This window comes from Bombina bombina, chromosome 6 (genome assembly GCF_027579735.1).
Source record: "Bombina bombina isolate aBomBom1 chromosome 6, aBomBom1.pri, whole genome shotgun sequence".
Lineage (NCBI taxonomy): Eukaryota > Metazoa > Chordata > Amphibia > Anura > Bombinatoridae > Bombina > Bombina bombina.
In genome coordinates, this window is record NC_069504.1 from 878,142,892 (window position 1) to 878,165,231 (window position 22,340).

Sequence of the window (22,340 nt, forward strand, 5' to 3'; positions counted from 1 at the left end):
ATAGTGGCGGCGATGTGGGGTGGGCCTCGGTTTAGGGGTACATAGATAGTTTATGGGTGTTAGTGTACTTTAGAGCACTGTAGTTAAGAGCTTTATAAACCGGCGTTAGCCCATAATCCTGTTGAAAAGATAGGATCCCGTTGAAAAGATAGGATACACAATTGGCGTAAGGGGATCTGCGGTATGGAAAAGTCGCGGCTTGAAAGTGAGCGTTAGACCCTTTCCTGCCTGACTCTAAATACCAGCGTCCGGCCAAAACCAGCGTTAGGACCCCTTAACGCTGCTTTTGACGGCTAACGCAGAACTCTAAATCTAGGCCTTTGTGTTTACCACCTCAATTGGAAGTTTTATTCCATGAATTCACCACCCTCTCTGTAAAAGAAACTGCTTCCTTACATTTCTCCTGAATCTGCTACCTTCTAACATAAACCTTTTATCAGTAGTTAAAATTTGAGTTTAATATCTGTTTTAAAAAAATCTAATCTCTCAGTTCATGCAGAAGTTTTTTTGTTTTTTTTAAATGTCAGGATAAGCGGAAACCTGATCAGCACTCTACACCCAGGACAGAAGAGAGAACCCTCATTTGTGGGTAGGTTTTTATTAGTAGCCCTTTGTTGAACTATACCTGTTCATACTAAGAAAATATGTGACAATTGTAAAGCTTTTTTTTTTTCTGCTTTTGTTGAACTATACCTGTTCATACTAAGAAAATATGTGACAATTGTAAAGCTTTTTTTTTTTCACTCCAGAGCTGACAGTTTTGTATTTGTGGTTTTGTTACAATCTAGTTTTTGTAAATAATTAGTCATGAAAGTCAAAATTAAACTTTTTATGGTTCAGATAGTTTACTTCATTCTCTAGGTGTGGTTTGTTGAAAAAATGTACCTGGATAGGCTCAGGAGAAATGCACTACTAGTAGCTGGTGACTACAGACTTGTGTCTCCTTGCAACTGGCTCAACAGATGTAGTTCACTGCTTCTCTGGAGCTAACTTGAAAGGGACATGAAACGCAAAAAATGTATTTAGATAATAGAAGTAAATTGCAAAGTTTTTTTAAAATTATATGGTCTATATGAATCATTTATTTGCTTAGTTCTCTTGGTATCCGTTGTTGAAAAACATACCTAGGTAGATTTAGGAGCTGGGAACTAGCTGCTGATTGGTGGCTGCATTAATAAATATCTTAACATTGGCTTACCAATAGGTTTAGCTAGCTCCCAGTAGTGCATTGCTGCTCCTTCAATAAAGGATACAAAGAGATTGAAGCATAATGGATAATATAATTAAACTGCAAAGTTGTTTTAAAATTTTATGATATAAAATAAAAATGTCCTGTCCCTTTTAACTGTTTGTATTCCCCCCCCCCCCCCCCCCAGTGTTTTTGTCTTGTTTTATTAGAGCATGTTTGTTTGAATTAAATTTGAGTGTGTTCTCCTATAGACCAATTCCTTCTCCTCCCTCTCCTGGTTCTCGGCAAGATCTTCCTGCAGAGGAGAGGCGCAGGCCAGAGACCCTACTGCTTTGGAAGGAGAGGGAGAGACAGCAGCTACAGCAGAAGCAGGACGCTGCAAGGAGGCAGTCTGTCGATAGGAAAGAGAGGTGATAAAAAAAGAGGGACGAGGGAATCTCTCCTCCAGTGTTTGTGACTTTGTCTAAGCAAATATCTGTAGTGTAACCTGTTTGGATAAGCTAAATTGTTTGTTTATTTTTTTCTTCCAGTTTACTTAAAAGTGTCTGTCATCCATCTCCAACACAAAATGACGTTGCTAGGTAGGAACAACTATTTATGTATGTTATACTCGAGTTAGTGTAATGTAAAATGATTTCCCTTAATGTTTTTCCAATGACTTGTTACACCAGCTGCAGAGTATAAAATGAGAAATTGCTTATTTAGATTTCTTTTTGTATATAAAATTGCTGGTTCTGTTTTTTGAAACCACATCCCATTAAAATGGGTTGAGCTTGAAGGGAAATTAGATCTCCTCCTTATTTTATCACTTTCTGTACACACACATGCTGCTTTATTTTACCTCTGTCTGTATACCAAAGCCCAATACTCGTGGGAATTCACTGACCACCAGGAGGAGGCAAAGACACCCCACAACAAAAACTTTAAAGGGACAGTCTAGTCAAAATTAAACTTTCATTATGCAGATAGGACATGTAATTTTAATCAACTTTCCAATTTACTTTCATCATCAAATTTGTTTTTTTCTCTTAGTATTGTTAGTTGAAACTAAACATAGGCAGACTCGTATGCTAATTTCTAAACCTTTGAGGGCTGCCTCTTATCACAGGCTTTTTAAATTCCTTTTCAACATAAAGAGACTAAAAGTACACGTGGGCCATATAGATAACACTGTGTTTAGGCACAGGGGGTTATTTAAGATTTAGCACAAAACAATGCTAAATGCAAGACAATAGATAATAAACAGTCGCAGTCATGTGATCAGGGGGCTGGAAGAAGGTTCCTAGATACAAGGTAATCACAGAGGTAAAAAGTGTATTAATATAACAGTGTTGGTTGTGCAAAACTGGGAAATGGGTAATAAAGGAATTATCAATCTTTTAAAACAATAACAATTCTATGGTAGACTATCCCTTTAAGTATCCGTCCCACTTCCCCCTCTCTCTAAGGTAGTTTTTTGCCTCGCCAACTAGTAGCAGGCATGGATAGAGGTGTTTTAAATTTTTAAAGAATGGCAGGGATATTTATCCCAAAAATGTCCTTAATGTATAGTTCAGTAAAGAGAGGGATTTAGAAGAGTACTGGCTGTGCAAAATACATCTTCATGTAGTTGGGCCACAAGCCTGACACAGGTGCAGATGAGATCATTCTTTAACCTCCTTCTGTCTGGCCATAAAGAGTACTCACTCAGTATATCCTCTGCTGTTAGTTACAGCACACAATGGGCTATTTACAGTCTCCTGTGACCTCCATAGAGGTAAGAATAGTGGATGGAACTATCTCTTGGTAAGTACCCATATGTCTCTCTCAGCCCACAAGCTATTAATGATTACATAGATTTTGGCTCGCTCTCTGATTGCCTCTGGAGATTCTCCATGCTCTCTCTAAATCTTTTTATTATTATCCTTTGCTAATACTATGCATGTAGTAGTTGCATGTTTTTGTATACATCTGTTTCCCGCAGCCGGCATCTTGACACTCCTTGGTTCTACAGTAGTCCTGTGAGGGTGCCAGGTGCGGGGGGTTACCTCTTTGATCGCCTGCCGCATTGGGCACGCTCCTAGCTTATTTTCTGAGAGTAGGATCTTTATTAATATGCAGTTGGCACCTGATGGTCTTCCTGCTCAGGTCTGGAGGGGGTACGGTTCCTTTACTTAGATCTTTAGAAGCTGTTAGTAGGAAAAGGTTTTACATGCAATGTCTACTCTGTTTTATGTACTCTGCTAGTAGCAGTCTGAAGCGGGTTTTTTTAGTTCCATGGAAATGGACTATCAAGATTGTTGTTGTTATGCTATATGTTTGGGTTTCCACATCAGACTAGTTTGCTCAATATTATATAGAGCATAGATTTGCAAATTTTGGTATTATTCCTTTTCACTCCATATTATCTTGCTAATTCTATTTATTGCTGTGTAATAGCATACTTTATGTGTGACTAGTTAATTCAATATTGCCATATATGGTATCCTGTTGTTTTTTGCCATACAATACTATACTTGTAAGTGAATACTACAATTTTTTCTCTTAAGTGTGTTCAGTCCACGGGTCATCCATTACTTATGGGATATATTCTCCTTCCCAACAGGAAGTTGCAAGAGGATCACCCAAGCAGAGCTGCTATATAGCTCCTCCCCTCACATGTCATATCCAGTCATTCTCTTGCAACCCTCAACAAAGAAGGAGGTCGCGAGAGGAGTTGGAGTTTTTACTTAATTATTCTTCAATCAAAAGTTTGTTATTTTAAATGGCACCGGAGTGTGCTGTTTTTCTATCTCAGGCAGTATTTGGAAGAAGAATCTGCCTGCGTTTTTCTATGATCTTAGCAGGCGTAACTAAGATCCACTGGCTGTTCTCGCACATTCTGAGGAGTGGGGTAACTTCAGAAAATGGGAATAGCATGCGGGGTCCCCCGCAAATGAGGTATGTGCAGTACAATACACTGCTGTTAAAATACACTGCTGTTACCCAAATGAGGTATGTGCAGTACAATACACTGCTGTTACCCACATGATGTAAGTACAGCCTTAAATGCAGTAGTAGCGACTGGTATCAGGCTGATAAATGTATGCGCAGTTGAGTTATTTCTTCTGTTATGTGTGATCAGTCCACGGGTCATCATTACTTCTGGGATATAACTCCTCCCCAACAGGAAATGCAAGAGGATTCACCCAGCAGAGCTGCATATAGCTCCTCCCCTCTACGTCACTCCCAGTCATTCTCTTGCACCCAAAGACTAGATAGGATGTGTGAGAGGACTATGGTGATTATACTTAGTTTTTATAACTTCAATCAAAAGTTTGTTATTTTACAATAGCACCGGAGCTTGTTATTGCCTCTCTGGCAGAGTTTGAAGAAGAATCTACCAGAGTTTTTACTATGATTTTAACCGGAGTAGTTAAGATCATATTGCTGTTTCTCGGCCATCTGAGGGAGGTAAAAGCTTCAGATCAGGGGACAGCGGGCAGATGAATCTGCATTGAGGTATGTAGCAGTTTTTATTTTCTGAATGGAATTGATGAGAAAATCCTGCCATACCGTTATAATGACATGTATGTATACTCTACACTTCAGTATTCTGGGGATGGTATTTCACCGGAATTACTCTGTTAAAAGTACATTAAACCTTTTAATAGGTATTTATTATGTTAAACGTTTTTGCTGGAATGTAGAATCGTTTGCATTTTCTGAGGTACTGAGTGAATAAATATTTGGGCATTATTTTTCCACTTGGCAGTTGCTTGTTTTAATTGTGACAGTTTCGTTTCTCTCTCACTGCTGTGTGTGAGGGGGAGGGGCCGTTTTTGGCGCTCTTTGCTACGCATCAAAAATTTCCAGTCAGTTACTCTTGTATTTCCTGCATGATCCGGTTCATCTCTAACAGAACTCAGGGGTCTTCAAACTTCTTTGGAGGGAGGTAGATTCTCTCAGCAGAGCTGTGAGACTTATATATTGACTGTTATTAAAAACGTTGCTCTGTAATTTTTATGTTTCAAATTTAATTATTGTTACTTTACTAATGGGAACAAACCTTTGCTAAAAGTTGTGTTGTTTTTAAGGATTGATGCTATAACTGTCTTTCAGTTCATTATTTCAACTGTCATTTAATCGTTTAGTGCTTCTTTGAGGCACAGTACGTTTTTGTTAAATAAGATTGTAACCAAGTTGCAAGTTTATTGCTAGTGTGTTAAACATGTCTGATTCAGAGGAAGATATCTGTGTCATTTGTTCCAATGCCAAGGTGGAGCCCAATAGAAATTTATGTACTAACTGTATTGATGCTACTTTAAATAAAAGCCAATCTGTACAAATTGAACAAATTTCACCAAACAGCGAGGGGAGAGTTATGCCGACTAACTCGCCTCACGTGTCAGTACCTGCATCTCCCGCCCGGGAGGTGCGTGATATTATGGCGCCTAGTACATCTGGGCGGCCATTACAGATAACATTACAAGATATGGCTACTGTTATGACTGAAGTTTTGGCTAAATTACCAGAACTAAGAGGCAAGCGTGATCACTCTGGGGTGAGAACAGAGTGCGCTGATAATACTAGGGCCATGTCTGATACTGCGTCACAGCTTGCAGAGCATGAGGACGGAGAGCTTCATTCTGTGGGTGATGGTTCTGATCCAAACAGATTGGATTCAGATATTTCAAATTTTAAATTTAAATTGGAGAACCTCCGTGTATTACTAGGGGAGGTTTTAGCGGCTCTTAATGATTGTAACACTGTTGCAATACCAGAGAAATTGTGTAGGTTGGATAAATACTTTGCGGTACCGGCGAGTACTGACGTTTTTCCTATACCTAAGAGACTAACTGAAATTGTTACTAAGGAGTGGGATAGACCCGGTGTGCCGTTCTCACCCCCTCCAATATTTAGAAAGATTTTTCCAATAGACGCCACCACACGGGACTTATGGCAAACGGTCCCTAAGGTGGAGGGAGCAGTTTCTACTTTAGCTAAGCGTACCACTATCCCGGTGGAGGATAGCTGTGCTTTTTCAGATCCAATGGATAAAAAATTAGAGGGTTACCTTAAGAAAATGTTTGTTCAACAAGGTTTTATATTGCAACCCCTTGCATGCATCGCGCCGATTACGGCTGCGGCAGCATTTTGGATTGAGTCTCTGGAAGAGAACCTTAGTTCAGCTACCCTGGACGACATTACGGACAGGCTTAGAGTCCTTAAACTAGCTAATTCATTCATTTCGGAGGCCGTAGTACATTTAACCAAACTTACGGCTAAGAACTCAGGATTCGCCATTCAGGCACGTAGGGCGCTGTGGCTAAAATCCTGGTCAGCTGATGTAACTTCTAAGTCCAAATTACTTAATATACCTTTCAAGGGGCAAACTTTATTTGGGCCCGGTTTGAAAGAAATTATCGCTGACATTACAGGAGGTAAGGGCCACGCCCTGCCTCAAGACAAAGCCAAAGCTAAGGCTAGACAGTCTAATTTTCGTCCCTTTCGGAATTTCAAAGCAGGAGCAGCATCAACTTCCACTGCACCAAAACAGGAAGGAGCTGTTGCTCGTTACAGACAAGGCTGGAAACCTAACCAGTCCTGGAACAAGGGCAAGCAGGCCAGGAAACCTGCTGCTGCCCCAAAGACAGCATGAACCGAGGGCCCCCGATCCGGGACCGGATCTAGTGGGGGGCAGACTCTCTCTCTTCGCCCAGGCTTGGGCAAGAGATGTTCAGGATCCCTGGGCGCTAGAGATCATATCTCAGGGATACCTTCTAGACTTCAAATTCTCTCCCCCAAGAGGGAGATTTCATCTGTCAAGGTTGTCAACAAACCAGATAAAGAAAGAAGCGTTTCTACGCTGTGTACAAGATCTGTTATTAATGGGAGTGATCCATCCGGTTCCGCGGTCGGAACAAGGACAAGGGTTTTACTCAAACCTGTTTGTGGTTCCCAAAAAAGAGGGAACTTTCAGGCCAATCTTGGATTTAAAGATCCTAAACAAATTCCTAAGAGTTCCATCGTTCAAAATGGAAACTATTCGGACAATCTTACCCATGATCCAAAAGGGTCAGTACATGACCACAGTGGATTTAAAGGATGCTTACCTTCACATACCGATTCACAAAGATCATTACCGGTATCTAAGGTTTGCCTTCTTAGACAGGCATTACCAGTTTGTAGCTCTTCCATTCGGATTGGCTACGGCTCCAAGAATCTTCACAAAGGTTCTGGGTGCCCTTCTGGCGGTACTAAGACCGCGAGGAATTTCGGTAGCTCCGTACCTAGACGACATTCTGATACAAGCTTCAAGCTTTCAAACTGCCAAGTCTCATACAGAGTTAGTTCTGGCATTTCTAAGGTCGCATGGATGGAAAGTGAACGAAAAGAAGAGTTCTCTTTTTCCTCTCACGAGTTCCATTCTTGGGGACTCTTATAGATTCTGTAGAAATGAAGATTTATCTGACAGAAGACAGATTAACAAAGCTTCTAAATGCATGCCGTGTCCTTCATTCCATTCAACTCCCGTCAGTAGCTCAATGCATGGAGGTGATCGGCTTAATGGTAGCAGCAATGGACATAGTACCCTTTGCACGTCTACATCTCAGACCGCTGCAATTGTGCATGCTGAGTCAGTGGAATGGGGATTACTCAGACTTGTCCCCTACTCTGAATCTGGATCAAGAGACCAGAAACTCTCTTCTATGGTGGCTTTCTCGGCCACATCTGTCCAGGGGGATGCCATTCAGCAGGCCGGACTGGACAATTGTAACAACAGACGCCAGCCTACTAGGTTGGGGCGCTGTCTGGAATTCTCTGAAGGCTCAGGGACAATGGAATCAGGAGGAAAGTCTCCTACCAATAAACATTCTGGAATTAAGAGCAGTTCTCCATGCCCTTCTGGCTTGGCCCCAGTTAAAAACGCGGGGGTTCATCAGGTTTCAGTCGGACAACATCACGACTGTAGCTTACATCAACCATCAAGGAGGGACAAGAAGCTCCCTAGCAATGATGGAAGTATCAAAGATAATTCGCTGGGCAGAGTCTCACTCTTGCCACCTGTCAGCAATCCACATCCCGGGAGTGGAGAACTGGGAGGCGGATTTCTTGAGTCGCCAGACTTTTCATCCGGGGGAGTGGGAACTTCATCCGGAGGTCTTTGCCCAAATACTTCGACGTTGGGGCAAACCAGAGATAGATCTCATGGCGTCTCGCCAGAACGCCAAACTTCCTCGCTACGGGTCCAGATCCAGGGATCCGGGAGCGGTTCTGATAGATGCTTTAACAGCACCTTGGAACTTCGGGATGGCTTATGTGTTTCCACCCTTCCCGCTGCTTCCTCGATTGATTGCCAAAATCAAACAGGAGAGAGCATCAGTGATTCTAATAGCGCCTGCATGGCCACGCAGGACTTGGTATGCAGATCTAGTGGACATGTCATCCTGTCCGCCTTGGTCTCTACCTCTAAGACAGGACCTTCTGATACAGGGTCCATTCAAACATCAAAATCTAACTTCTCTGAAGCTGACTGCTTGGAAATTGAACGCTTGATTTTATCAAAACGTGGTTTTTCTGAGTCGGTTATTGATACCCTGATACAGGCTAGGAAGCCTGTTACCAGAAGGATTTACCATAAGATATGGCGTAAATACCTATACTGGTGCGAATCCAAAGGTTACTCCTGGAGTAAGGTTAGGATTCCTAGGATATTGTTCTTTCTACAAGAAGGTTTAGAAAAGGGTTTATCGGCTAGCTCATTAAAGGGACAGATCTCAGCTCTGTCCATCTTGTTACACAGGCGTCTGTCAGAAAATCCAGACGTCCAGGCCTTTTGTCAGGCTTTAGCTAGGATCAAGCCTGTGTTTAAAACTGTTGCTCCGCCATGGAGTTTAAACTTAGTTCTTAACGTTTTACAGGGTGTTCCGTTTGAACCCCTTCATTCCATTGATATAAAATTGTTATCTTGGAAAGTTCTGTTTTTAATGGCTATTTCCTCGGCTCGAAGAGTCTCTGAGTTATCAGCCTTACATTGTGATTCTCCTTATCTGATTTTTCACTCAGACAAGGTAGTTCTGCGTACTAAACCTGGGTTCTTACCTAAGGTAGTCACTAACAGGAATATCAATCAAGAGATTGTTGTTCCATCCTTGTGTCCAAATCCTTCTTCAAAGAAGGAACGTCTTCTACACAATCTGGATGTAGTTCGTGCCCTCAAGTTCTACTTGCAGGCAACTAAGGATTTTCGACAAACGTCTTCCCTGTTTGTCGTGTACTCTGGTCAGAGGAGAGGTCATAAGGCTTCGGCTACCTCTCTCTCCTTCTGGCTTCGTAGCATAATTCGTTTAGCCTATGAGACTGCTGGACAGCAGCCTCCTGAAAGAATTACAGCTCATTCTACTAGAGCTGTGGCTTCCACTTGGGCCTTTAAGAATGAGGCCTCTGTTGAACAGATTTGCAAGGCTGCAACTTGGTCTTCGCTTCATACTTTTTCCAAATTTTACAAATTTGACACTTTTGCTTCTTCGGAGGCTATTTTTGGGAGAAAGGTTCTTCAGGCAGTGGTTCCTTCTGTATAATGAGCCTGCCTATCCCTCCCGTCATCCGTGTACTTTTGCTTTGGTATTGGTATCCCAGAAGTAATGATGACCCGTGGACTGATCACACATAACAGAAGAAAACATAATTTATGCTTACCTGATAAATTCCTTTCTTCTGTTGTGTGATCAGTCCACGGCCCGCCCTGTTTTAAGGCAGGTAAATATCTTTTAAATTATACTCCAGTCACCACTTCACCCTTGGTTTCTCCTTTCTCGTTGATTCTTGGTCGAATGACTGGGAGTGACGTAGAGGGGAGGAGCTATATGCAGCTCTGCTGGGTGAATCCTCTTGCATTTCCTGTTGGGGAGGAGTTATATCCCAGAAGTAATGATGACCCGTGGACTGATCACACAACAGAAGAAAGGAATTTATCAGGTAAGCATAAATTATGTTTTTCTAGGGACTAGAATTTGACTAAAAAAATACTGTTAATACTGAAATAATGCTTAAGCCTTATCTGCAGTAGAAGCGACTGGTAGCAGGCTTAGTGATAACTTTGCATTATATTGAAAAAGTTTGTTTTTAAAACGTTTACTGGCATGTTATTCGTTTTGTGAGGTACTTTGGTGATAAATCCTTTTTGGGCATGATTTTTTTCCACATGGCTAATGTATTTTTCTGCATAGAAACCGTTATATCAGGTCTCCCACTGTTGTAATATGAGTGGGAGGGGCCTTTTTTTAGCGCCTTGTTGCGCAGTTAAAATTCTAGCACAGTCTTCCTGTTTCTTCCTCCTTGATCCAGGACGTCTCTAGAGAGCTCAGGGGTCTCCAAAATTCGTTTTTGAGGGAGGTAATCAGTCACAGCAGACCTGTGACAGTGTGTTTGACTGTGATAAAAGCGTTAAATCTTAATTTGATATCCGTTTTTGGGTATTGAGGGGTTAATCATCCTTTTGCTAATGGGTGCAATCCTCTGCTAATTATTACATTTACCGTTAAGAATTGTTGACTATAACTGAATTAGTTCTTTGTTAATTCAACTGTGTTTTTTTAAAAGCGCTACAGCGTTTTTTATATTGCTTGTAAACTTATTGAAAGTAATTTCCAAGCTTGCTAGCTTCATTGCTAGTCTGTTTAAACATGTCTGATACAGAGGAATCTGCTTGTTCATTATGTTCAAAAGCCGATGTGGAGCCCAATAGAAATATGTGTACCAATTGTATTGATATTACTTTGAATAAAAGTCAATCTGTACCGATAAAGAAATTATCACCAGACAACGAGGGGGAAGTTATGCCGTCTAACTCTCCTCACGTGTCAGTACCTTCGTCTCCCGCTCGGGTGGTGCGTGAGATTGAGGCGCCAAGTACATCAAGGCACTTACAAATCACTTTACATGATATGGCTAATGTTATGAAAGAAGTATTATACAATATGCCTGAGTTAAGAGGCAAGCGCGATAGCTCTGGGTTAAGGACAGAGCGCGCCGATGACACGAGAGCCATGTCTGATACTGCGTCACAATTTGCAGAACATGAGGACGGAGAGCTTCATTCTGTGGGTGACGGTTCTGATTCGGGGAGACCGGATTCAGAAATTTCACATTTTAAATTTAAGCTTGAGAACCTCCGCGTGTTGCTAGGGGAGGTGTTAGCGGCTCTGAATGATTGTGACACGGTGGCAATCCCAGAGAAATTATGTAGGCTGGATAAATACTATGCGGTACCGGTGTGTACTGACGTTTTTCCTATACCAAAAAGGCTTACAGAAATTATTAGCAAGGAGTGGGATAGACCTGGTGTGCCCTTTTCCCCTCCTCCGATATTTAGAAAAATGTTCCCTATAAACGCCGCCACACGAGACTTATGGCAGACGGTCCCTAAGGTGGAGGGAGCAGTTTCTACTTTAGCCAAGCGTACCACTATCCCGGTGGAGGATAGTTGTGCTTTCTCAGATCCAATGGATAAAAAATTAGAGGGTTACCTTAAGAAAATGTTTGTTCAACAAGGTTTTATATTACAGCCTCTTGCATGCATTGCGCCTGTCACTGCTGCAGCGGCATTCTGGTTTGAGTCTCTGGAAGAGGCGATTCGCACAGCACCATTGGATGAGACTTTGAGCAAGCTTAGAACGCTTAAGCTAGCTAATGCGTTTGTTTCGGATGCCATAGTGCATTTAACCAAACTTACGGCTAAGAATTCCGGATTCGCCATACAGGCGCGCAGAGCGCTATGGCTTAAATCCTGGTCAGCAGATGTAACTTCTAAATCTAAACTACTGAATATTCCTTTCAAAGGGCAGACCTTATTCGGGCCCGGCTTGAAGGAAATTATTGCTGACATTACTGGAGGTAAGGGCTACTCCCTTCCTCAGGACAGGGCCAAATCAAAGGCCAAACAGTCTAATTTTCGTGCCTTTCGTAATTTCAAGGCAGGAGCAGCATCAACTTCCTCCGCTCCAAAACAGGAAGGAACTACTGCTCGTTACAGACAGGGTTGGAAAGGCAACCAGTCATGGAACAAGGGCAAGCAGGCCAGAAAGCCTACTTCCGCCCCTAAGACAGCATGAAGACAAGGCTCCCTTTCCGGAGACGGATCTAGTGGGGGGCAGACTTTCTCTATTCGCCCAGGCTTGGGCAAGAGATGTACAGGATCCCTGGACGTTGGAGATTATATCTCAGGGATACCTTCTGGATTTCAAAACTTCTCCTCCACAAGGGAGGTTTCATCTGTCAAGGTTATTAACAAACCTAGTAAAGAAAGAGGCATTTCTACAATGTGTACAAGACCTCTTAGTGATGGGAGTGATCCACCCAGTTCCGCGAACGGAACAAGGGCAAGGGTTTTACTCAAATCTGTTTGTGGTTCCCAAAGAAGAGGGAACCTTCAGACCAATCTTAGACTTAAAAATCTTTTTAAAAACAAATTCCTATGGGTTCCATCATTCAAGATGGAAACCATTCGGACAATCCTACCCATGATCCAAGAGGGTCAATATATGACCACAGTGGACTTAAAGGATGCCTACCTTCACATACCGATTCACAAAGATCATTATCGGTACCTAAGGTTTGCCTTTCTAGACAGGCATTACCAGTTTGTAGCTCTTCCCTTCGGGTTAGCTACGGCTCCGAGAATTTTTACAAAGATTCTGGGTTCGCTTCTGGCGGTACTAAGACCGCGAGGCATTGTGGTGGCTCCGTACCTAGACGACATTCTGATACAAGCGTCAAGTTTTCAAAATGCAAAGTCTCATACAGAGATAGTTCTAGCATTTCTGAGGTCGCATGGGTGGAAAGTGAACATGGAAAAGAGTTCTCTGTTTCCACTCACAAGGGTCCCCTTCCTAGGGACTCTTATCGATTCTGTAGAGATGAAGATTTACCTGACGGAGTCCAGGTTATCAAAAATTCTAAATGCTTGCCGTGTCCTTCATTCCATTCCAAGCCCATCAGTAGCTCAGTGCATGGAAGTAATCGGCTTAATGGTCGCGGCAATGGACATAGTGCCATTTGCACGCCTGCATCTCAGTGGAATGGGGATTCCTCAGATCTGTCCCCTTTACTGTATCTGGACCAGGAGACCAGGGATTCTCTTCTCTGGTGGTTGTCTCGGGTTCATCTGTCCAAAGGAATGACCTTTCGCAGACCAGATTGGACGATTGTAACAACAGATGCCAGCTTACTAGGCTGGGGCGCAGTCTGGAACTCCCTAAAGGCTCAGGGATCGTGGACTCAGGAGGAGAAACTCCTTCCAATAAACATTCTGGAATTAAGAGCAATATTCAATGCTCTCCTAGCTTGGCCTCAGTTAGCAACACTGAGGTTCATCAGGTTTCAGTCGGACAACATCACGACTGTAGCTTACATCAATCATCAAGGAGGAACCAGGAGTTCCCTAGCGATGTTAGAAGTCTCAAAGATAATTCGCTGGGCAGAGTCTCACTCTTGCCACCTGTCAGCGATCTACATCCCAGGCGTGGAGAACTGGGAGGCGGATTTCTTTCATGTAATTAGCAAGAGTCCATGAGCTAGTGACGTATGGGATATACATTCCTACCAGGAGGGGCAAAGTTTCCCAAACCTCAAAATGCCTATAAATACACCCCTCACCACACCCACAATTCAGTTTTACAAACTTTGCCTCCGATGGAGGTGGTGAAGTAAGTTTGTGCTAGATTCTACGTTGATATGCGCTCCGCAGCAAGTTGGAGCCCGGTTTTCCTCTCAGCGTGCAGTGAATGTCAGAGGGATGTGAGGAGAGTATTGCCTATTTGAATGCAGTGATCTCCTTCTAAGGGGTCTATTTCATAGGTTCTCTGTTATCGGTCGTAGAGATTCATCTCTTACCTCCCTTTTCAGATCGACGATATACTCTTATATATACCATTACCTCTGCTGATTCTCGTTTCAGTACTGGTTTGGCTATCTGCTATATGTAGATGAGTGTCCTGGGGTAAGTAAGTCTTATTTTCTGTGACACTCCAAGCTATGGTTGGGCACTTTGTTTATAAAGTTCTAAATATATGTATTCAAACATTTATTTGCCTTGACTCAGAATGTTCAACTTTCCTTATTTTCAGACAGTTTCATATTTGGGATAATGCATTTTGATTTGACCATTTTTTTCTTACCTTAAAATTTGACTTTTTCCCTGTGGGCTGTTAGGCTCGCGGGGGCTGAAAATGCTTCATTTTATTGCGTCATTCTTGGCGCGGACTTTTTTGGCGCAAAAATTCTATTTCCGTTTCCGGCGTCATACGTGTCGCCGGAAGTTGCGTCATTCTTTGACGTTATTTCGCGCCAAAAATGTCGGCGTTCCGGATGTGGCGTCATTTTTGGCGCCAAAAAGCATTTAGGCGCCAAATAATGTGGGCGTCTTATTTGGCGCGAAAAAATATGGGCGTCACTTTTGTCTCCACATTATTTAAGTCTCATTTTTTATTGCTTCTGGTTGCTAGAAGCTTGTTCTTTGGCATTCTTTCCCATTCCTGAAACTGTCATTTAAGGAATTTGATCAATTTTGCTTTATATGTTGTTTTTTCTCTTACATATTGCAAGATGTCTCACGTTGCATCTGAGCCAGAAGATACTACAGGAAAATCGCTGTCAAGTGCTGAATCTACCAAAGCTAAGTGTATCTGCTGTAAACTTTTGGTAGCTATTTCTCCAGCTGTTGTTTGTATTGATTGTCATGACAAACTTGTTAAAGCAGATAATATTTCCTTTAGTAAAGTACCATTGCCTGTTGCAGTTCCCTCAACATCTAAGGTGCAGAATGTTCCTGATAATATAAGAGATTTTGTTTCTGAATCCATAAAGAAGGCTATGTCTGTTATTTCTCCTTCTAGTAAACGTAAAAAATCTTTTAAAACTTCTCTCCCTACAGATGAATTTTTAAATGAACATCATCATTCTGATTCTGATGACTCCTCTGGTTCAGAGGATTCTGTCTCTGAGGTTGATGCTGATAAATCTTCATATTTATTTAAAATGGAATTTATTCGTTCTTTACTTAAAGAAGTTCTAATTGCTTTAGAAATAGAGGATTCTGGTCCTCTTGATACTAATTCTAAACGTTTAGATAAGGTATTTAAAGCTCCTGTGGTTATTCCAGAAGTTTTTCCTGTTCCTAATGCTATTTCTGCAGTAATTTCCAAAGAATGGGATAATTTGGGTAATTCATTTACTCCTTCTAAACGTTTTAAGCAATTATATCCTGTGCCGTCTGACAGATTAGAATTTTGGGACAAGATCCCTAAAGTTGATGGGGCTATTTCTACCCTTGCTAAACGTACTACTATTCCTACGTCAGATGGTACTTCGTTTAAGGATCCTCTAGATAGGAAAATTGAGTCCTTTCTAAGAAAAGCTTATCTGTGTTCAGGTAATCTTCTTAGACCTGCTATATCTTTGGCTGATGTTGCTGCAGCTTCAACTTTTTGGTTGGAAACTTTAGCGCAACAAGTAACACATTGTGATTCTCATGATATTATTATTCTTCTTCAGCATGCTAATAATTTTATCTGTGATGCCATTTTTGATATTATCAGAGTTGATGTCAGGTTTATGTCTCTAGCTATTTTAGCTAGAAGAGCTTTATGGCTTAAAACTTGGAATGCTGATATGGCTTCTAAATCAACTTTACTTTCCATTTCTTTCCAGGGTAACAAATTATTTTGTTCTCAGTTGGATTCCATTATTTCAACTGTTACTGGTGGGAAAGGAACTTTTTTACCACAGGATAAAAAATCTAAAGGTAAAAACAGGGCTAATAATCGTTTTCGTTCCTTTCGTTTCAACAAAGAACAAAAGCCTGATCCTTCATCCTCAGGAGCAGTTTCAGTTTGGAGACCATCTCCAGTCTGGAATAAATCCAAGCCAGCTAGAAAGGCAAAGTCTGCTTCTAAGTCCACATGAAGGTGCGGCCCTCTTTCCAGCTCAGCTGGTAGGGGGCAGGTTACGTTTTTTCAAGGAAATTTGGATCAATTCTGTTCACAATCTTTGGATTCAGAGCATTGTTTCAGAAGGGTACAGAATTGGTTTCAAGTTGAGACCTCCTGCAAAGAGATTTTTTCTTTCCCGTGTCCCAGTAAATCCAGTAAAAGCTCAAGCATTTCTGAAATGTGTTTCAGATCTAGAGTTGACTGGAGTAATTATGCCAGTTCCAGTTCCGGAACAGGGGATGGGGTTTTATTCAAATCTCTTAATTGTACCAAAGAAGGAGAATTCCTTCAGACCAGTTCTGGATCTAAAAATATTGAATCGTTATGTAAGGATACCAACGTTCAAGATGGTAACTGTAAGGACTATCTTACCTTTTGTTCAGCAAGGGAATTATATGTCCACGATAGATTTACAGGATGCATATCTGCATATTCCGATTCATCCAGATCATTATCAGTTCCTGAGATTCTCGTTTCTGGACAAGCATTACCAATTTGTGGCTCTGCCGTTTGGCCTAGCTACAGCTCCAAGAATTTTTACAAAGGTTCTCGGTGCCCTGCTGTCTGTAATCAGAGAACAGGGTATTGTGGTATTTCCTTATTTGGACGATATCTTGGTACTTGCTCAGTCTTTACATTTAGCAGAATCTCATACGAATCAACTTGTGTTGTTTCTTCAAGATCATGGTTGGAGGATCAATTTACCAAAAAGTTCTTTGATTCCTCAGACAAGGGTAACCTTTCTGGGTTTCCAGATGGATTCAGTGTCCATGACTCTGTCTTTAACAGACAAGAGACGTCTAAAGTTGATTACAGCTTGTCGAAACCTTCAGTCACAATCATTCCCTTCGGTAGCCTTATGCATGGAAATTCTAGGTCTTATGACTGCTGCATCGGACGCGATCCCCTTTGCTCGTTTTCACATGCGACCTCTTCAGCTCTGTATGCTGAAGCAATGGTGCAAGGATTACACGAAGATATCTCAATTAATATCTTTAAAACCGATTGTTCGACACTCTCTAACATGGTGGACAGATCACCATCGTTTAATTCAGGGGGCTTCTTTTGTGCTTCCGACCTGGACTGTAATTTCAACAGATGCAAGTCTCACAGGTTGGGGAGCTGTGTGGGGATCTCTGACGGCACAAGGAGTTTGGGAATCTCAGGAGGTGAGATTACCGATCAATATTTTGGAACTCCGTGCAATTTTCAGAGCTCTTCAGTTTTGGCCTCTTCTGAAGAGAGAATCGTTCATTTGTTTTCAGACAGACAATGTCACAACTGTGGCATACATCAATCATCAAGGAGGGACTCACAGTCCTCTGGCTATGAAAGAAGTATCTCGAATTTTGGTTTGGGCGGAATCCAGCTCCTGTCTAATCTCTGCGGTTCATATCCCAGGTGTAGACAATTGGGAAGCGGATTATCTCAGTCGCCAAACGTTGCATCCGGGCGAATGGTCTCTTCACCCAGAGGTATTTCTTCAGATTGTTCAAATGTGGGAACTTCCAGAAATAGATCTGATGGCGTCCCATCTAAACAAGAAACTTCCCAGGTATCTGTCCAGATCCCGGGATCCTCAGGCGGAGGCAGTGGATGCATTATCACTTCCTTGGAAGTATCATCCTGCCTATATCTTTCCGCCTCTAGTTCTTCTTCCAAGAGTAATCTCCAAGATTCTGAAGGAATGTTCGTTTGTTCTGCTGGTAGCTCCGGCATGGCCTCACAGGTTTTGGTATGCGGATCTTGTCCGGATGGCCTCTTGCCAACCGTGGACTCTTCCGTTAAGACCAGACCTTCTGTCACAAGGCCCTTTTTTCCATCAGGATCTGAAATCCTTAAATTTAAAGGTATGGAGATTGAACGCTTGATTCTTGGTCAAAGAGGTTTCTCTGACTCCGTGATTAATACTATGTTACAGGCTCGTAAATCTGTATCTCGAGAGATATATTATAGAGTCTGGAAGACTTATATTTCTTGGTGTCTTTCTCATCATTTTTCTTGGCATTCTTTTAGAATACCGAGAATTTTACAGTTTCTTCAGGATGGTTTAGATAAGGGTTTGTCCGCAAGTTCTTTGAAAGGACAAATCTCTGCTCTTTCTGTTCTTTTTCACAGAAAGATTGCTATTCTTCCTGATATTCATTGTTTTGTACAAGCTTTGGTTCGTATAAAACCTGTCATTAAGTCAATTTCTCCTCCTTGGAGTTTGAATTTGGTTCTGGGAGCTCTTCAAGCTCCTCCGTTTGAACCTATGCATTCATTGGACATTAAATTACTTTCTTGGAAAGTTTTGTTCCTTTTGGCCATCTCTTCTGCTAGAAGAGTTTCTGAATTATCTGCTCTTTCTTGTGAGTCTCCTTTTCTGATTTTTCATCAGGATAAGGCGGTGTTGCGAACTTCTTTTGAATTTTTACCTAAAGTTGTGAGTTCCAACAACATTAGTAGAGAAATTGTGGTTCCTTCATTATGTCCTAATCCTAAGAATTCTAAGGAGAAATCGTTGCATTCTTTGGATGTTGTTAGAGCTTTGAAATATTATGTTGAAGCTACGAAATCTTTCCGTAAGACTTCTAGTCTATTTGTTATCTTTTCCGGTTCTAGGAAAGGCCAGAAAGCTTCTGCCATTTCTTTGGCATCTTGGTTGAAATCTTTAATTCATCTTGCCTATGTTGAGTCGGGTAAAATTCCGCCTCAGAGAATTACAGCTCATTCTACTAGGTCAGTATCTACTTCCTGGGCGTTTAGGAATGAAGCTTCGGTTGACCAGATCTGCAAAGCAGCAACTTGGTCCTCTTTGCATACTTTTACTAAATTCTACCATTTTGATGTATTTTCTTCTTCTGAAGCAGTTTTTGGTAGAAAAGTACTTCAGGCAGCGGTTTCAGTTTGAATCTTCTGCTTCTGTTTTTCGTTAAACTTTATTTTGGGTGTGGATTATTTTCAGCAGGAATTGGCTGTCTTTATTTTATCCCTCCCTCTCTAGTGACTCTTGTGTGGAAAGATCCACATCTTGGGTAGTCATTATCCCATACGTCACTAGCTCATGGACTCTTGCTAATTACATGAAAGAAAACATAATTTATGTAAGAACTTACCTGATAAATTCATTTCTTTCATATTAGCAAGAGTCCATGAGGCCCGCCCTTTTTTTGTGGTGGTTATGATTTTGTATAAAGCACAATTATTCCAATTCCTTATTTTATATGCTTTCGCACTTTTTTATCACCCCACTTCTTGGCTATTCGTTAAACTGAATTGTGGGTGTGGTGAGGGGTGTATTTATAGGCATTTTGAGGTTTGGGAAACTTTGCCCCTCCTGGTAGGAATGTATATCCCATACGTCACTAGCTCATGGACTCTTGCTAATATGAAAGAAATGAATTTATCAGGTAAGTTCTTACATAAATTATGTTTTTCTAAGTCGCCAGACTTTTCATCCGGGGGAGTGGGAACTTCATCCGGAGATATTTGCTCAACTAATTCTTCGTTGGGGCAAACCGGAACTGGATCTCATGGCATCTCGCCAGAATGCCAAGCTTCCGTGCTACGGATCCAGGTCCAGGGACCCGGGAGCGGTGCTGATAGATGCACTAGCAGCCCCTTGGGTTTTCAACATGGCTTATGTGTTTCCACCTTTTCCGTTACTGCCTCGACTGATTGCCAAGATCAAACAGGAGAGAGCATCGGTGATTCTGATAGCGCCTGCGTGGCCACGCAGGACCTGGTATGCAGACCTAGTGGACATGTCGTCCTGTCCACCATGGTCTCTGCCTCTGAGGCAGGACCTTCTAATTCAGGGTCCTTTCAACCATCCAAATCTAATTTCTCTGAGGCTGACTGCGTGGAGATTGAACGCTTGATTCTATCGAAGCGTGGTTTCTCGGAGTCGGTTATTGATACATTAATACAGGCTCGGAAACCTGTGACCAGAAAAATTTACCATAAGATATGGCGTAAATATTTATATTGGTGTGAATCCAAGAGTTACTCATGGAGTAAGGTTAAGATTCCTAGGATATTGTCTTTTCTACAAGAGGGTTTAGAAAAGGGTTTATCCGCTAGTTCGCTAAAGGGACAGATTTCTGCTCTGTCTATTCTTTTACACAAGCGTCTGGCAGAGAATCCAGACGTCCAGGCTTTTTGTCAGGCTTTGGCCAGGATTAAGCCTGTGTTTAAGACTGTTGCTCCTCCGTGGAGCTTAAACTTGGTTCTTAAAGTTCTTCAGGGTGTTCCGTTTGAACCCCTTCATTCCATTGATATTAAGCTTTTATCTTGGAAAGTTCTGTTTTTGATGGCTATTTCCTCGGCTCGAAGAGTCTCTGAGTTATCTGCCTTACATTGTGATTCTCCTTATCTGATCTTTCATTCAGACAAGGTAGTCTTGCGTACTAAACCTGGGTTTTTACCTAAGGTTGTTTCTAACAGGAATATCAATCAAGAGATTGTTGTTCCATCATTATGTCCTAATCCTTCTTCAAAGAAGGAACGTCTTTTGCATAATCTAGACGTGGTCCGTGCCCTGAAGTTCTACTTACAGGCAACTAAAGATTTTCGGCAAACTTCTTCTCTGTTTGTCGTTTACTCTGGACAGAGGAGAGGTCAAAAGGCTTCGGCTACCTCTCTCTCTCTTTGGCTTCGTAGCATAATACGTTTAGCCTATGAGACTGCTGGACAGCAGCCTCCTGAAAGAATTACAGCTCATTCCACTAGAGCTGTGGCTTCCACCTGGGCCTTTAAGAATGAGGCCTCTGTTGAACAGATTTGCAAGGCTGCAACTTGGTCTTCACTTCACACTTTTTCCAAATTTTACAAATTTGACACTTTTGCTTCTTCGGAGGCTGTTTTTGGGAGAAAGGTTCTACAGGCAGTGGTTCCTTCTGTGTAATGTTCCTGCCTTGTCCCTCCCATCATCCGTGTACTTTAGCTTTGGTATTGGTATCCCATAAGTAATGGATGACCCGTGGACTGAACACACTTAACAAGAGAAAACATAATTTATGCTTACCTGATAAATTTATTTCTCTTGTAGTGTGTTCAGTCCACGGCCCGCCCTGTCTTTTTGAGGCAGGTTCTAAATTTTAAATTATAACTCCAGTCACCACTGCACCCTATAGTTTCTCCTTTCTCGTCTTGTTTCGGTCGAATGACTGGATATGACATGTGAGGGGAGGAGCTATATAGCAGCTCTGCTTGGGTGATCCTCTTGCAACTTCCTGTTGGGAAGGAGAATATATCCCATAAGTAATGGATGACCCGTGGACTGAACACACTACAAGAGAAATAAATTTATCAGGTAAGCATAAATTATGTTTTTAATATTTGTACTATGGTACTACTGTTGTTTTTTGCTATGCAATACTTTACTTTTTGGGTGTATGGATACTACAGTATCTGTCATATCTGCATTACTGTTGTTTATCCAATGAAACATACCTTACTTATAGGTAGCTAGTATTTTCCATATTTGGATTTGCTATTTTTTATTGTTGCACAATAGTTTACTTTTTTTGGTGGTTAATTCAGTAATTTCCATATCTGGTACTACTGTTTTTTATTGCTGGAGAATAGTATACTTTATTAGCATAAGGATCCGTCAATTTTTCTTTGTAGAATTTCTACAGTATCACTTTCTTTGTACTTTTGTTATTTAGCTCCATACATCTGAGTAACGCTCATGGCAATGGATTCTTTAAAGATACTCATATATTTGAGTTAGGGAGGGATCAGGGTTAGGAGATGTCAGGTGGGAGGGTAATCCTTACACTAGAGCAAATATCAACTTTCCATGCTAACTGATTAACCCCTTCACTGCTGGGTATTTCCATCTTAATGGGAGGAGAGTCCACTGCTTCATTCATTACTTGTGGGAATTAAGAACCTGGCCACCAGGTGGAGGCAAAGACAACCCTGCCAAAGGCTTAAATACCTACCCCACTCCCCTCATCCCCCAGTCATTCTTTGTCTTTCGTCACAGGAGGTTGGCAGAGAAGTGTTGGAAGATTCAGAGTAGTCTCTTATGGAAGGTAGTACTCGTCGCAATGGGACTGGAGTTTTAAGTAGTCCTGTCAGCCTCTCTGTGAGAGCTTGGGTGAGTGTTAGAGTCCAGAGATGCAGGCAGAGTCTTTCTGTGAACCCATCCCGACTCGGTTTAACAGCTCCATTAGCAATCAGCGTTGACGAGTTTCGCTGCCTGCTTT

At 41.8% G+C, this 22,340-nt stretch overlaps 1 protein-coding gene across 1 annotated transcript in view; it reads left to right on the forward strand.

Annotated features, from left to right (window-relative positions):
* The window catches only part of LRCH4 (leucine rich repeats and calponin homology domain containing 4), a 260,683-nt gene that overhangs the window by 192,937 nt on the left and 45,406 nt on the right, over positions 1–22,340 (forward strand). The window contains exons 10-12 of the mRNA XM_053718358.1: positions 528–589; positions 1,441–1,599; positions 1,720–1,770. Of these exons, the coding sequence (XP_053574333.1) occupies positions 528–589; positions 1,441–1,599; positions 1,720–1,770 (272 nt within the window). The remainder of the gene's footprint in view (positions 1–527; positions 590–1,440; positions 1,600–1,719; positions 1,771–22,340) is intronic.